This window comes from Cantharellus anzutake (assembly GCF_015039405.1).
Source record: "Cantharellus anzutake strain C23 chromosome Unknown EI90scaffold_25, whole genome shotgun sequence".
Taxonomy (NCBI): Eukaryota; Fungi; Basidiomycota; class Agaricomycetes; order Cantharellales; family Hydnaceae; genus Cantharellus; species Cantharellus anzutake.
Window position 1 is genome coordinate 309,632 of NW_024066975.1, and position 12,588 is coordinate 322,219.

The 12,588-nt window shown below is 49.2% G+C and overlaps 6 protein-coding genes across 6 annotated transcripts; 2 read left to right on the forward strand and 4 right to left on the reverse strand.

Moving 5' to 3' along the window:
- Positions 1 to 1,166: 1,166 nt before the first annotated feature.
- On the reverse strand, positions 1,167 to 4,085 carry EI90DRAFT_3154805 (uncharacterized protein). The gene is made up of 2 exons (XM_039065952.1): positions 4,058 to 4,085; positions 1,167 to 4,006 (listed from the first exon to the last, which is right to left on the reverse strand). Exon 2 carries the CDS (start codon positions 3,855 to 3,857, stop codon positions 1,527 to 1,529), a length of 2,331 nt encoding a protein of 776 aa, XP_038915668.1. The 5' UTR covers positions 3,858 to 4,006; positions 4,058 to 4,085; the 3' UTR covers positions 1,167 to 1,526.
- EI90DRAFT_3123983 (uncharacterized protein) lies at positions 3,854 to 4,557 on the reverse strand (the record flags this gene model as incomplete). Its single annotated transcript, XM_039063664.1, has 3 exons — positions 3,854 to 4,006; positions 4,058 to 4,157; positions 4,223 to 4,557. The coding sequence occupies 3 exons, from the start codon at positions 4,555 to 4,557 to the stop codon at positions 3,854 to 3,856; spliced, it is 588 nt and encodes a 195-aa protein (XP_038915669.1).
- A 1,573-nt stretch (positions 4,558 to 6,130) lies between these two features.
- EI90DRAFT_3059190 (delta-aminolevulinic acid dehydratase) lies at positions 6,131 to 7,672 on the reverse strand. The gene is made up of 6 exons (XM_039060416.1): positions 7,493 to 7,672; positions 7,194 to 7,440; positions 6,760 to 7,136; positions 6,614 to 6,701; positions 6,338 to 6,557; positions 6,131 to 6,280 (listed from the first exon to the last, which is right to left on the reverse strand). Exons 1-6 carry the CDS (start codon positions 7,501 to 7,503, stop codon positions 6,222 to 6,224), a joined length of 1,002 nt encoding a protein of 333 aa, XP_038915670.1. The 5' UTR covers positions 7,504 to 7,672; the 3' UTR covers positions 6,131 to 6,221.
- A 404-nt stretch (positions 7,673 to 8,076) lies between these two features.
- On the forward strand, positions 8,077 to 9,541 carry EI90DRAFT_3123985 (uncharacterized protein; the record flags this gene model as incomplete). Its single annotated transcript, XM_039063665.1, has 3 exons — positions 8,077 to 8,108; positions 8,165 to 8,580; positions 8,673 to 9,541. 3 exons carry the CDS (start codon positions 8,077 to 8,079, stop codon positions 9,539 to 9,541), a joined length of 1,317 nt encoding a protein of 438 aa, XP_038915671.1.
- Positions 9,542 to 9,642: 101 nt separating this feature from the next.
- EI90DRAFT_3059195 (uncharacterized protein) lies at positions 9,643 to 10,729 on the reverse strand (the record flags this gene model as incomplete). Its single annotated transcript, XM_039060417.1, has 4 exons — positions 10,285 to 10,729; positions 10,189 to 10,230; positions 9,894 to 10,121; positions 9,643 to 9,806 (listed from the first exon to the last, which is right to left on the reverse strand). Coding segments are annotated over exons 1-3 (319 nt in total), but the record flags the coding sequence as incomplete, so codon positions are not given.
- Positions 10,730 to 10,912: 183 nt separating this feature from the next.
- Positions 10,913 to 12,534, forward strand: EI90DRAFT_3145691 (prim-pol domain-containing protein; the record flags this gene model as incomplete). Its single annotated transcript, XM_039065325.1, has 8 exons — positions 10,913 to 11,170; positions 11,241 to 11,421; positions 11,484 to 11,810; positions 11,857 to 11,877; positions 11,904 to 11,982; positions 12,051 to 12,172; positions 12,233 to 12,454; positions 12,506 to 12,534. The coding sequence occupies 8 exons, from the start codon at positions 10,913 to 10,915 to the stop codon at positions 12,532 to 12,534; spliced, it is 1,239 nt and encodes a 412-aa protein (XP_038915673.1).
- Between the last annotated feature and the right edge of the window lie 54 nt (positions 12,535 to 12,588).

Genomic DNA, 12,588 nt, shown 5'->3' on the forward strand with positions numbered 1-12,588 from the left:
TGGATGTGTTTTGTTCCTAACCAATATACCGCGCAGCAACTTGCTGTTCTCATCTGGGAAGAAGACTCATGTCAGAGTACATGTTTACATATACTAAATGGGGCGAGCTACGATCGAAGCGCTCTGATTGGCCTCCTCGCTCTGATTGGCTCGCCTCGCTTTCTCCCACACTTTCTGGCCTCCTCATTCGCTGGCTTTAGAGCGAACTTTGATGGTTTGACGTCGTACTGCCATCACGTCGGAATTATGCAGTGGCTTTTCAGTCTGTTGCTTTTGTCTGTCAACCTCGAGTGGTATAGATATTCATCAGAGGTGGGAATGAGAGTCCGGACATCTGTGGCCATAGGACTCGGAAAGCACCGCATCCCGTCTGATCTGCGAAGTTAAGCCGAGTGCCGCTCAATTAGTACCATGGTAGGGGACTACATGGGAATCTTGGGTGCTGCAGTTTCTATTTTGTTTAATGATAAAAGACCATCATGTTCGATATAAACCAGGAGGAGAGAAGCGCAAAGAGGTGGGGGGTGAGAACAAGCGGGGTTGGGGGATGTAAAAGAAAAAAAAAAGAAAAAAAAAAAAAAAAAAAGGACAAATATCCACCACAGGGTGAGTCAGATCTGACTTGATCCCTGACCCAGAGTGGTACTTGATCGGCGTTGGCCTCGGAAGTCGGGGGGGATCAATCGATCGTGCAAATGTCCATCCTCATGATAACGGGTCTCAGTTCCTTGTCTATCTCCGAATCCGGGTCCGAAATTTAGGACTCACTTTCCAATTCTCCAGAGCGAAGCTGCCGTCCAAATGCAGTATCGTAAGGACATAGATGATGATCCATAATGGTTCGGCAGTTGTGGAGGCCCATTGCGGGTGGTATATTTAGCAAGAAGCCGGTGGCGCGGCGTAAGTATTGTGGGCGAGAACGAAGGCGGGAGCTGTTGCCATCGAATTGGGGATACAGGCCTCATGACATTGAACGTAGAGGAGTGTCCTTTTATCAGAAATCCCATTGTGGCTTCAGGATTCACAGCTTGGTCCCAGAGGACGAGGGTGCATGTAACATTGGCACACAATGGACTCAGTTGATGCAATATATAAGGAATTTGGATAACGTTTTCTTTCTGAATGAAAGGGTTAGCATCAGTGCCTATATAAGGGTCACCCGCATCGTTGCATTTTCAAACCAGACAACTATCGTCATCATTCACGCATATGGTCGAAGTCATAGAGGCTGGAGTCCTGTCTAGCATATAGTCCGGGTACGTCTACACACTTTACACAGACGGAGATGTGCATTCACTATGCACTGAAGTCAAAGTTAGTGATGACAGTACCGCAAACTGCGGTATACAGGCTTGAAAACCCTGAATGCGTAGCGATCGCACGAAAAACGACGAATTAACATCAAACAACCAAAACAAAGTCAATCATGGTCATACGAATTAGAAAGCTATATATGCTTTTCTCCATCCAAACAAGCGCAGAGGGAACGAAACGAGCCACGATAGAAACAGTCCCACCGAGTGTAGTCACATCCATTTGGGACAACAAGCATCCCAACACGACGTGCCTTCCTCATCGAGGTAAATCTCCGCGCTCCCAATACCCTTGATAGGCCCCTCAGCTCTCCGGACGCGGATCCAATGCTCCTGTGCACTGTCGACAGACTTCTCGCCCACAGCAGGTGCGGTTACAGGATACCACCATTTGAGTACTTGTCCGTCCACTTCCCATCGACTGCCTTCACTAGCTTCGACGACGAGCGCGAGGGGACAATCACGACCAGCCCATGTCGCCCACACAGGCGCTTGGGAGTTCCCATGCCCCTCCACAGCCATCGTTGCAAGCGCGTCTCCTAATCCGCCTGCAGGAGTGGGTGTTCGGATAGGCGTCCGTGAGCCAGATGAAGAGTAGGCTGTCGAGGATGGATCAGCGGATGTACGAGATTCGACGGAAGGACGGGTCAATTGAAGGCCAGGGAGGTTAGGTGCTGAGGGGTCACGGAAAGGAGATAAGGGTTTTAATCGTTTGGTAAAGGGGTCGGCAGAGTAATGTACGAGTGGAAGGTAGATCTCGGTAGGTAATATGGCCTCTTTTTCGGTGTCTTCGCTCAAACTTCGGGAGCGCGCAGATGACGATGGGCTAACCCGGTGCTTAGAGGCAGCGGCAACATCAGCATCCGTGACGGAGACAACGAGTTTGAAGTCCGCCTTGGAGATATTAAATTGTATGTCCTTTGGGACTCCAACAACCGCTATCGGCCATGGCCGGCAAAATGCACCGACGGCACGGGCACCATTTGTTAGGAAGTCATAGAGATTATCCGCTTCAGCGCCGCAGTCATACACACTAGTGGTCGAGGCAATGCTGCTTGAGTCATCTGCGGGCAGATTACGGAGAGGATAACCGCCTGTGCTTCGGGGAAGCTGGGCTTCATCAAACGTCTCGACGGTGCTCGATGAAGGGTTACCAAGATGGAAGGGTGTGAAAGGCGTGATTGGTGGAACAACAGGAGGGAGGTCGGATAATTCGTTCTTCAGACTGGAATTTGACAGGTTGCCAGTCAAGAGGAGACGGGTATTCGACTGGTCATTAATGCTTTGACGTACTGATGCCAAGTTTTCACCTATCCGATGATCCATGCCTTCGACCCCGCCACGGAATACCAAGTCGTCGGCACTCCATATGCTCAGATCCTCCAAATTATAGCCATCGCCCCAATTATGATTATTATCGGGACAATAAGACCAGACAGTCCAGCTGAGGCAGTTCGTTCCGTCGGCGCCGTTCAAACTGGCATCAAGAGCCTTCTGTTGCTCCGTGTAATCCCCAAAGTGCGGCCCATCCTGATACGCGCGCTTTCCATCCATATCAAATGGGGTACCAATCTCACTGATAAGCGTAGGGAAAGCACCCAACGACTCCTTGGCATCCTCCAAGAACATACCCAGCTGATCCTGGAGAGAACGTCGAATTGCCCACTCCCCTATTCGAAGTGCCTGCAGAGTAGTCTTATATTTACCACGTAGCAGACCCAGTGCATCCGCATTGAACCAGTTCCAATGCCGAGTCACTAGGGTAAGTCCATCGTAATAATGCGGTGTGTAGCAGCACCTCCCATGCAAATCCTCCTCTTCAAGTCTAGGGGGTTTGACGAAGACAGGGGGTTGGATAAAGTGAATGCATTCGGGATAAACATCCCTAAGCATTTGGGACCAAAGCCGCCAATGTGAGCGCCAATAGTCTGCAACGAAATCTATCCGCCTTGTTGGGTCGAAGGGTGGAGAGTGGAAATAATCTGGAATCAGTATGTAGCCTGATTCTGGATCCCAGACGTCGTGAAGCGCCCAAATACACGTGCCCAGCTTCCACCCCTTGCTACGTTTCCAGCCCCACCGTGAATTAACGCAATTAGGCTCGTGAGAGGGATCCATCCAAGCTTTAACCCCTTTGGGGTCAACTGTTACCAAGCCTTCCCGTTTTGGCCCCGTGGAACCAAACGACCAATTTTGCACTGTTTGTGCAACGCCCATGCCAAGACGCATACTTTGTGCAGGTGTTGGTCTAGTACCCCTCTTCATTGCTTGTTCAGATGAGTAGTCATTCAGATTTTCATGACTGAGATAGCCTTCGCTTGGCTCGTTAAGCGATTCCACACCGATCACGCATTCACCGTAGAGGTCACCTGCATCTCGTATCCTTTCTGCTAGTTTCCGAAAAGCATTAAGGTAATGTGTGGTGAGGTAATCTTGGATGTTCATCCCGTTGATGATGCATTTTGGAGCAAAATCTCGACCAGCAAAGAATAATGTGAATAGAGTTTGACAAGCGAGGCGGAAGTAATTTGTTGACCAAATCATGGCAGGGAAGGATGCGGGATCGGGTTATTGGGATCAGGGTATTCACAGTGAATGAGTGTTGCTTCTGTGACCGAAAAATTTCGTGGCTCAAAGCCGCATGCAGCCAGAGTCCAATAAGGCGCTCCAGACCCGCCGGAGAAGCGTGACCACTATGAGATAGATGGGCATATATGCAAGAGATTATGAGACAAGAAACGCACCAAATCTTGATGTGGGTCGAGATATACTCGGAATCCGAAGTCTTTACACCGTCTCAGAACGCGAACGGTATAATCCATGAAATCGTAATCATATTTCCCACTGATGAACGAAAGCACAAATCAGCATAATTGATAAGGGAAGGAAAGGCAATATAGAAAACATACGGCCCCTGGTGCTCTAAAGACTCCCAAGTAACAACATAGCGCAACATGTTGAAACCCCATCCTCTTAATCTTGCTAGGTGAACATCGGCAGACCCATCATCTAAATTGAGCGGCCGCCCTATAAAGCTCTCCCCGCCAGCTTCTGCGGTCTCCCAGAAGCCAGTGAGGTCCTGGCTTGGGCAGCCAACCGGAGTCTTACTGGAACCAGAGAGATTCACTCCACGAAGGAGAAGGGTCCGGCCATTTGTATCGACAAAACGAGCATCGGTAGTGTGTATGTACCAGTCTGGTACGGGGAGCCCAGTGACGGACGATAGGTTTGTCACTGGGGGCATCTGAGGGGCAAGGTGGTTCGATAGTTGTTGTAGATGCGACGGTTGATTCCGCATTTGTCCTTTTGTATGGAGTGATATTAATTCCTTACATAAATTAATTCCTATTCTTTGTTTGAGTTTTTCTAATTGGATCAGGTGTCCAGCAAACTTTCACCGCCAACGCTGCTATATTTAGTGGCCCGGGAGATCAAACAAATCCATTCATCACGGATACCGTGGTGTTGGCCATCAAACTCTGATTGGTCTGGGCTAGATGAGGTAGACTTTCCTCGTCAGTTACCGCGCAAGCCATCTTATTTCTCACAAATCCAGTCACTTTCTCAGACTGACCGCATATATCACGCTTCTTTTCTGGTTGTTCTACGATATCGGATATGGGTCTTCGCTACAGTCTCAATGAGGCTTATTTGTTTAGGTACATCGCCATGCGGGGGACATACTCATGCGGCTTCGTCTTCCACAGTATTGACTTGTTGCGCCTTCCGCTTCAAGTTGCAGTGTCCGAAATTGAAGCGCATAAAAACTACTTGGGAAAACTGCTATTCCAATTCATGGGTCATCCTTCATTTTGCAATTTCTCTCATATCGCTTAATGAACTCTTCACCCTTTCTCCACGATAGCAGGCTCCCTTTCATCTCTCCATCACATTTGTATGCTTATGCGACCCAAAAAAACCGCCTTTCCACCCGAGACAGTGTCGGACAATAGTAATCCCTCACAGGCGGTTGTATGATTTAGGACTTTCGCATTTGGTCCGGAAAATCGCTCTTGAAGAGGTCTAGGAACTGGCACCAGAGGTCGCGGCAATTTGGGAAAAAATAAAAAAAACCTCCTACCAGGCACCAACTTAGCTGCCTGTGCAACGTACAGGGGAATCGGCTGATCAGCTGCGGCCCGCAGTATTCACGATCGAACCTGACTGTATTTGCTTGCGCGAGTATAAAAGTCATTGATTTCACCTTCACACGGAAGCCTCTTCTTCAGTTCATGATGGACGGGTGCGTGGGTGCCGGAGATGGAGAAACCTGCTTTATTCCATAAAATCCGTAGCCTAAAATAGTTTGCAAAGTGCTCCCCTAGTTGGGCTGTCGATCTTCCTTGCTTACTTTGCTGACGTCAAATCGATGCGGCTCATCAATGAATACAGAGTCTCTCTTTCTCACTGTCAGTTTGCGTGCATATATATTCGGGCGACGTTCAGTTTACTCAAGTAGCAGGCATTGATGGAGGGCCTTAGCTTACTACCGTGGTCAAATAAACGAACTTAACTGCCCACAAATGGTCTTGAGAGTTGCCACCCAGAACGGTCTAAGATGTGGCCGTGGTTTGGCGATAGCCATTCCAGGTAAACTTCCTTTCCACAGCATCCGAGTATAGGCATGTCGATGGGCTCTGTGTTTGGGGCGATGAAGTGATTGATCGCGAGACGGATGTCAAGGACGAGTCGAAAGCCTTTGTGTGACCGTGGGAGTCCGAAGCACTCAAACACTTGTCAATACGTTCCACCCCTCTAGTAGCTCACAAACATGATAATCAAGAAACCAAGGTAACACTACGCCACACCCTCAACAATGTGAGTAGTTGCAGCGTAGGTCAATAACTTGACGTTAAACATTGACATGACCTGCTATCAAATACAGATAAGAACCGTGTTTTCGTGCAACTAGGAGTCTAGCCAGTCAAGGAACTCTGGCGTGAAATACGATAAAATTAAAGTGGCTCCTACAATCAGAAACTGAGTAAGGATGCTAGCGCGAACATCTTAAAAATTATACCAACCAGCCCGAACTATACAATTCACACTTTCGAATGCCATCGTTCTTAAATCGTACACCCCAGCACGCGCACCTGCCACAATCATAGCATACTCTCCTGAGACTTGGTATGCCGCAAGGGGATGGGAAGGGGCAAGCCGATCACGAGCTTGGGAGAGAACATCAAGGTAAGGTAAGGCTGGCTTGACCATGATGATATCGGCCCCTTCGGCTATGTCGCGTATCTATTGAGAGAATGTCTGTGAGGTATGATGACAGGAGCGTAAGAGACAAGACCCACAATAGCACGTTGGGCCAGGCCATGAGCACCTGGAGGCAGCTGATAGCATTTCCGATCGCCAAATGATGGAGTACTTCCTGCAGCGTCTCTGCCCCATGCAATAGACATGAGATGAGAATAATAAGCCGAGGATTGAGGCTACCCACCGGAATGGGCCATACATCGCACTAGCGAATTTGGCGGAGTAACTCATTAGTGTACATCGATTCCCCAGACCAGCTTCAATCAGCGCTCTCTTAATTGCTTTGACGCGCCCATCCATCATATCACTCGGGGCAACGCAGTGTGCTCCAGCTTTCGCATACGCCAGTGCCACTTGAGCAATCCGTTTGACAGAGGCGGCATTATCGATCGTGGTTGACCCATCAGGATTGTGGACAAGATAGCCGCAATGACCATGGGAGGTGTACTCGCAAAGGCAAACGTCACAGGCGATGTAGAGGGAAGGGTACTGTTTACGAATGAGATGGATAGCTTGGATGACAGGTCCAGACGGGTCATCGGCAGGGCCCCCGTGTGGGTCCTAATGCAAAAAGAGTGAAGATTGCGACCATAAACCACGGAGTGTGTCCATACGTGCCTTTTGGCAATTTACGGGCACACCAAAGAGGATGACGCTTCGGAGGCCCTTCTGAACCAAAGGTGCAAGAAGTCGGTCAAGCTTCTCGATACCCCAACGCTTCTGGCCAGGAAGGGAGGCTATCTCTACCTCTGCTTGCGGCTCATCTGTAATGAAAATGGGATACATGAACATATTCTTTGTCAATTCACGACGTGATTGCCATTCCCGGGAGAGCGGGTGATGATAGCCTCCCTGAAGGACCGAGCTGCAGTTTGATTGAATCTGGAAGATCCCCAAAGGGGCGGAGACAGACGTACGAAATATCCATGGCACGAGGGTGAAGTCTAAGCTACTTGGCGGGACTTTGCATCCGTCCGGGGAACTCTCAACAACACTCCACCCTTCTTCTGACCTTCAACCCCCTCCCTGAACATGAACGACACTTGAAGCGCACTGAAAGATTACTCGGCCTGTTACCAAACCCCTGGCACAGGATGGGTTCTGGCTCTGGAACTTTCCGATAACCAGCATAGATCCTGAAAGGCAAGCTTTGGTGTACCCCTGTTTACACCTTGATTCATGTTAGCAAACTCCAACTTCCTATCTTTGGGCGTGATTGCCTGTCGCTATGGGGTCTGTATATCCTATAAAGTCCGCTCTGTGCCCTTCTTGCGGTTTCGCATGTTGCCCTCCCGCGCTATCGCCGCGTTACCGACGTCGTAAATACTAGACAGGACTCTCATGGTTTCTTGAGGTTGCGCAATCCTCTTTCGCCGACTCGCGCACTTCTTCTTCTCTCCTTCACGGATACTTCGCTGGGCGAAGCTAGATTTTACTGCACTCCCATAGCTGGACTATTCATAATACATACTACCTAATTATTTTATAACGTCCTAGAGTCATGTCCAATCGGAACCCATATGGCGAGCTTGGGTAAGTGGCTCAAACTATCCTCTGCTCTACAGTGACTCAAGGCAGTCCCAACCTAGTGCTCGCTACGCCGATTCGTTTTCCAATGGCTTCGATCGCTTGTTTGACAACCCAGACAGTCCTTTTAGCAGCTCCCCAGTTCCCCCCCACTCGTCTACATTACCTTTTCAGATTGAAACCCAATCGCCAATTTTGTCGCCTGGTGATAAACCCGCTCTAATGGAGACTCTCACAGAGAGTCAAAACCATCAATGGGAACGAGATAAAGAGTGGGCCAATGAAGTCCTTAATTCGCCTTTTGACCCAAGAGACTCTTCGTTCCTCAATCCAACAACTCTGTACTGCACCACACATTCTCGTACTCCGACTCCCTCTTCAATTTCCCCTCCGACTCCTGCGTCCGCGCAGCTTGAGCTTTGCGCCATTACCACCACTTCGAAGGGAAAGCGTAAACGTGATGAGGGCTTGAATCTGAGTTAATGTATGGCACTATCGGTGTGACGGATGAGGACCGATCTTGTACACCTACCATTCGTAGCTCCCGTCTTTTCTATCATCCACGGACAGTGTCTCCTCTGTCCATTTCGTCCCCACCCTCGCTTCTTGCTATCCCGGAGCGTCCCGATAAACGTGCCAGGATATCCTCCTCGTCCCCGCTTGAGACTCCCGGTGCTGGTCCTAGCACCATCCGTGCGCCTTGCATTCAGCCACCACGACTTCTGCCCACCAAGGCCTTCGAGCCGACTATCAGGACACATAAGCCGAAAGCTTTCCTTGTTGATGAAGACTGCGGCGACCTTCATCAATGGTTAGGTGCCCTTTTCGGTCCACAGTCTGAGGTTCGTGGCCAGACTGCTCGCTTGAACAACACAAAATGCTTTATCTGCAAGTATACCGATGCCTCCAAGGCTGACGCGACGCAATCGACTATGAAGAGACATATTCTAAGTCACTTCCAGGAGACGTATAAGATCATTGAAAGACAGGGCAGCACTTTCAGACAAATTTCGTTTCTTCACCACATGGTTCCTAAGCTTCAACTCATGGAGCAAGGGGGACATCTTGCGATTTCCGAGGAGCTCGAAAAGGAGATTCAAACCTTTCTGCACGACCATGCCTCCATCGTCCCTTCGCGCCCCTTTCCCGCCACCCTTACCTTCCGTAATCAGTCCACGTTTTCCACTTCCAACTTCCCCACTCTCTATAGGACTGCGAAGGAGCATACTGGGGACCTCCTCGAATGGCATCGCTGCCAGTGCGGGAAAGCGTACGCACGTCGAGACTTGCTGAAGAAGCATGTCAGGGGGAAGCTTGCCGAGAAGCCAGTCAATGGCTGGAATCATGGCCTTCCAGGACGGACAGGCAAGGACCGCTGGGAAGAATTCAATCTCACTTCCACCGGCGAAGATATCAATCCGCGCTGCCGCCGAAAATGATCCTGGTCTGGGACATTGCTCTCCGTCACCCTATCCTCTCTGGCTTTCTTCTTATGCTGCTTTCGTTGACTCGTGTTTCGCGGTTTCGTTGCTCTTGTTGTGTGCTGTCCAAGTATGATCATTATGGAATACAGTCGAAGAAAACATTGTAGACATTGTACACTCCATCATGGGCTGCCTCGTGCTGGTATGCTCATGTTGTTGACTTTTGAATTGGCCGGAGTGAGGAATGCGACATGAGCGTTTTGAGACGATCGAACTCGTTTAAATGCAATAAATACTACATAAATAGTCAGCCAAACGCCTACATTGAAATCATGAGCATCCGTTCAATCAATCGATATAAATGCCACATTGGAACTGTCTTGGATTACGGGCGTTGGAGGGGTGAGTATCATGGTTGGATGAGGCGAAGGTTGTTGTGAAGTCGGGTCTTTCTTGCCCTCCGCCTCCTTGGCTTGCTGCTTCTCTTTGTCTTTTCGTTCAGCCTTGGTTATGTCGTCCTCATCTTTATCAAAACCTCCAAATGAACTGTTGCAGCAACCCGTTGTCCCGCGGGACCTTCGGACACCGCAGGGCGCTAGGAAAGAAGGGCCGTGTTTTCAAGGACTCGGCACAGATTCTTCGTAATCGTTCAGTTTGCTTACCCAAGAAACACCATTGCTGCAAGCACCCCAGTGCTGCAACGCCTGGAATGATGGTATGTTAGCGATAATCCAGGCAAGGCGAGTAACGGGACTTACAACAACTGGCACAACACAATTCTGCACAAACCGAACCGGAGTCTGTCATAGTATGCGGCTGAAAGAGCTGCGGACCCTCCCAAGTATACAAGTGTCGAAACCGAGGCCCTGTGAAACAGTTTAATCTCTATGGGCGCTTCGGAACCAACTATATTAAAGGCGCTATTCCTATGACGCAAAGCAACAATGTGGCGCTCATGGCACAATTCTCCACCAGTCTGCACGAAGATCGGACATTTTGAGGCTACATTAAGGACGGCCCTAAGTATGGCAAACTCTAGATACAGTGAAACTGGATCAAGGTGATGGGGGCGAGCACAATGTTGTTGTTGTTGTTGCTGTACTCTAGTTTGTTACTCGTTTACGACGTGGCAGTGCGGCCATCCCAACTGAAAGAACTAGGTACATAATGCCCGCTGGACTTGATTGTGAGCATATGAATTTCCCCGACCTAAATTAGTAAAAATAACATAGAAGATCTAGCGCCTCCTTAACTTGTGGATTTGTGCCTGTGTGCCCACATCCCAAGAAATATCTTCTTGAGTGTATGGTGACGCGACACGTTAATAACGCGTCGCGTTATAATTTGCTTCCGCTTCTTCCACCTCGATACTGAAGTATTAAAGTAATGTCTGGAACCGATTCGCAAGTCATCCTTGCGTACTACAAGCGCCTTTTCCCTTTCAAAAGCATTTACGCGTGGCTGAATCATCAACACCCGCCGACACGATTATGGACCAACCGCGAGTTTGCATTTACGGTTAATGGAGCGAACGGCGAAGCATACCTCCGCTGGCTGTCCTTTTCCAACGCGGACGAGCTTAAGAAGGAAGTAATAAGACTAAACCCGTCGCGTTTTGAGGTGGGCGCTGTGTATAGTGCTCGAGTCAGTCCATGTTGCCCCTTCGCTTCTGCCAGAAACTGAGACGATCACCAAATGAAATACCTCTCTTCAGCCACGGGATAAGAAGACCGTACAGCCAAAATTGTTTACGCCCCACCTTCGAGAGCTCGTCTTCGATATCGATATGACTGACTATGATGAGATCCGAACATGTTGTTCAGGGAAAGGCATCTGCAAGCGATGTTGGGGATACATTGCCGCGGCTGTCGATGTGATTGATCATGTTTTGCGAGGTTAGCCTAATCTTTGGTATTACTTTTGCTTTCATGTCATGAACTCATCGGTGCTTCGAAAGAGCAATTCGGATATAATCATTTACTCTGGGTTTACTCAGGTCGTCGAGGCATTCATTGTTGGGTTTCCGACCAGGCCGCCATGTCCCTCACTGATGATGCTCGCCGTTCCCTCCTTGAGTTTGTGAAGCTTATCCAAGGCGGTTCGGGTGAGGCGAAGCGTGTTCGTACACGATACAAAGGAAATACAGGACCCATGCATCCCATGTTATTCGAGGCTTTAGGGACTCTTCAGGAGGGCTTTTCAGACTTATGCTTGGAGGATCAGGACTGCTTCAAGGACAGGAAAGGCTGGGAGAAGTTGCTTGATTTGTTACCTCACGACGATGGTAAGTTCGTAGTTTTCACGAAAGTCCCCCGCTTACGATCGAACAGAATTGACTAAGGACCTCAGAAGTGAATGGGAAGATGAAGAAGCCAAGGAATTCACGCCTCTTCCGTGGATAAATGGGGCTCTCTCCGCTCAAAAGCCAGTAAGATACCGAAGAGTAGTCCGCGCGGGTACGTTTCTATCAAGACCGGGGAGAACCCATAATAAAAGAATGCAACTAAACCACCCCTCTGCAGAGACTCTTTACCGTTGCGATGGAGGAAATCATTCTCCAGTACACGTATCCTCGCATTGATGAGGAAGTGACGAAAAAGCGCAACCACTTGTTGAAGGCTCCATTCTGTGTACATCCTGCCACAGGTTCGAGTCTCGCTGATACTATCGCTTTCCCTGAGCCATTGAACAATTTCCTGCCCTCAGGAAACATATGTGTTCCAGTTGATCCCCAACAAGTTCACTCATTTGACCCAGAGAAAGTACCGAAAGTTGACAAACTTCTCCGAGAATTGGATGAAATGATGCAGGAAGATGGTGCAGCAGAGCACCATTCGGACTGGGAGAGGACCTCATTGAAGCCCTACGTGCAAATGATGGATAAGTACACATCAGGAATAATGAAAGAAATTCGATCGGGAAACCGAGGTAGATTTTCACCTGTTTCTTTGCATTCGTGTCACTGACATGTCGCTGTAGCCGCTGCTGCAAGAAGCCTCGACTTTTGATGGCCTCAGGCCTAGCCTGAAGTGCACGTTTCGCCTCTTGTGTCATGTTCCCTC

Bases quoted from the DNA above. Each gene is read 5' to 3' on its own strand.
- EI90DRAFT_3059190 (XM_039060416.1), bottom strand. The intron at 7,137-7,193 runs GCACGTATGGAC...TTTTTGCATTAG, and splicing joins TGCCCGTAAATTGCCAAAAG to GACCCACACGGGGGCCCTGC. The intron at 6,702-6,759 runs GTGGGTAGCCTC...TGCATGGGGCAG, and splicing joins GCGATGTATGGCCCATTCCG to AGACGCTGCAGGAAGTACTC.
- EI90DRAFT_3154805 (XM_039065952.1), bottom strand. From the start codon at position 3,857: ATGATTTGGTCAACAAATTACTTCCGCCTCGCTTGTCAAACTCTATTC.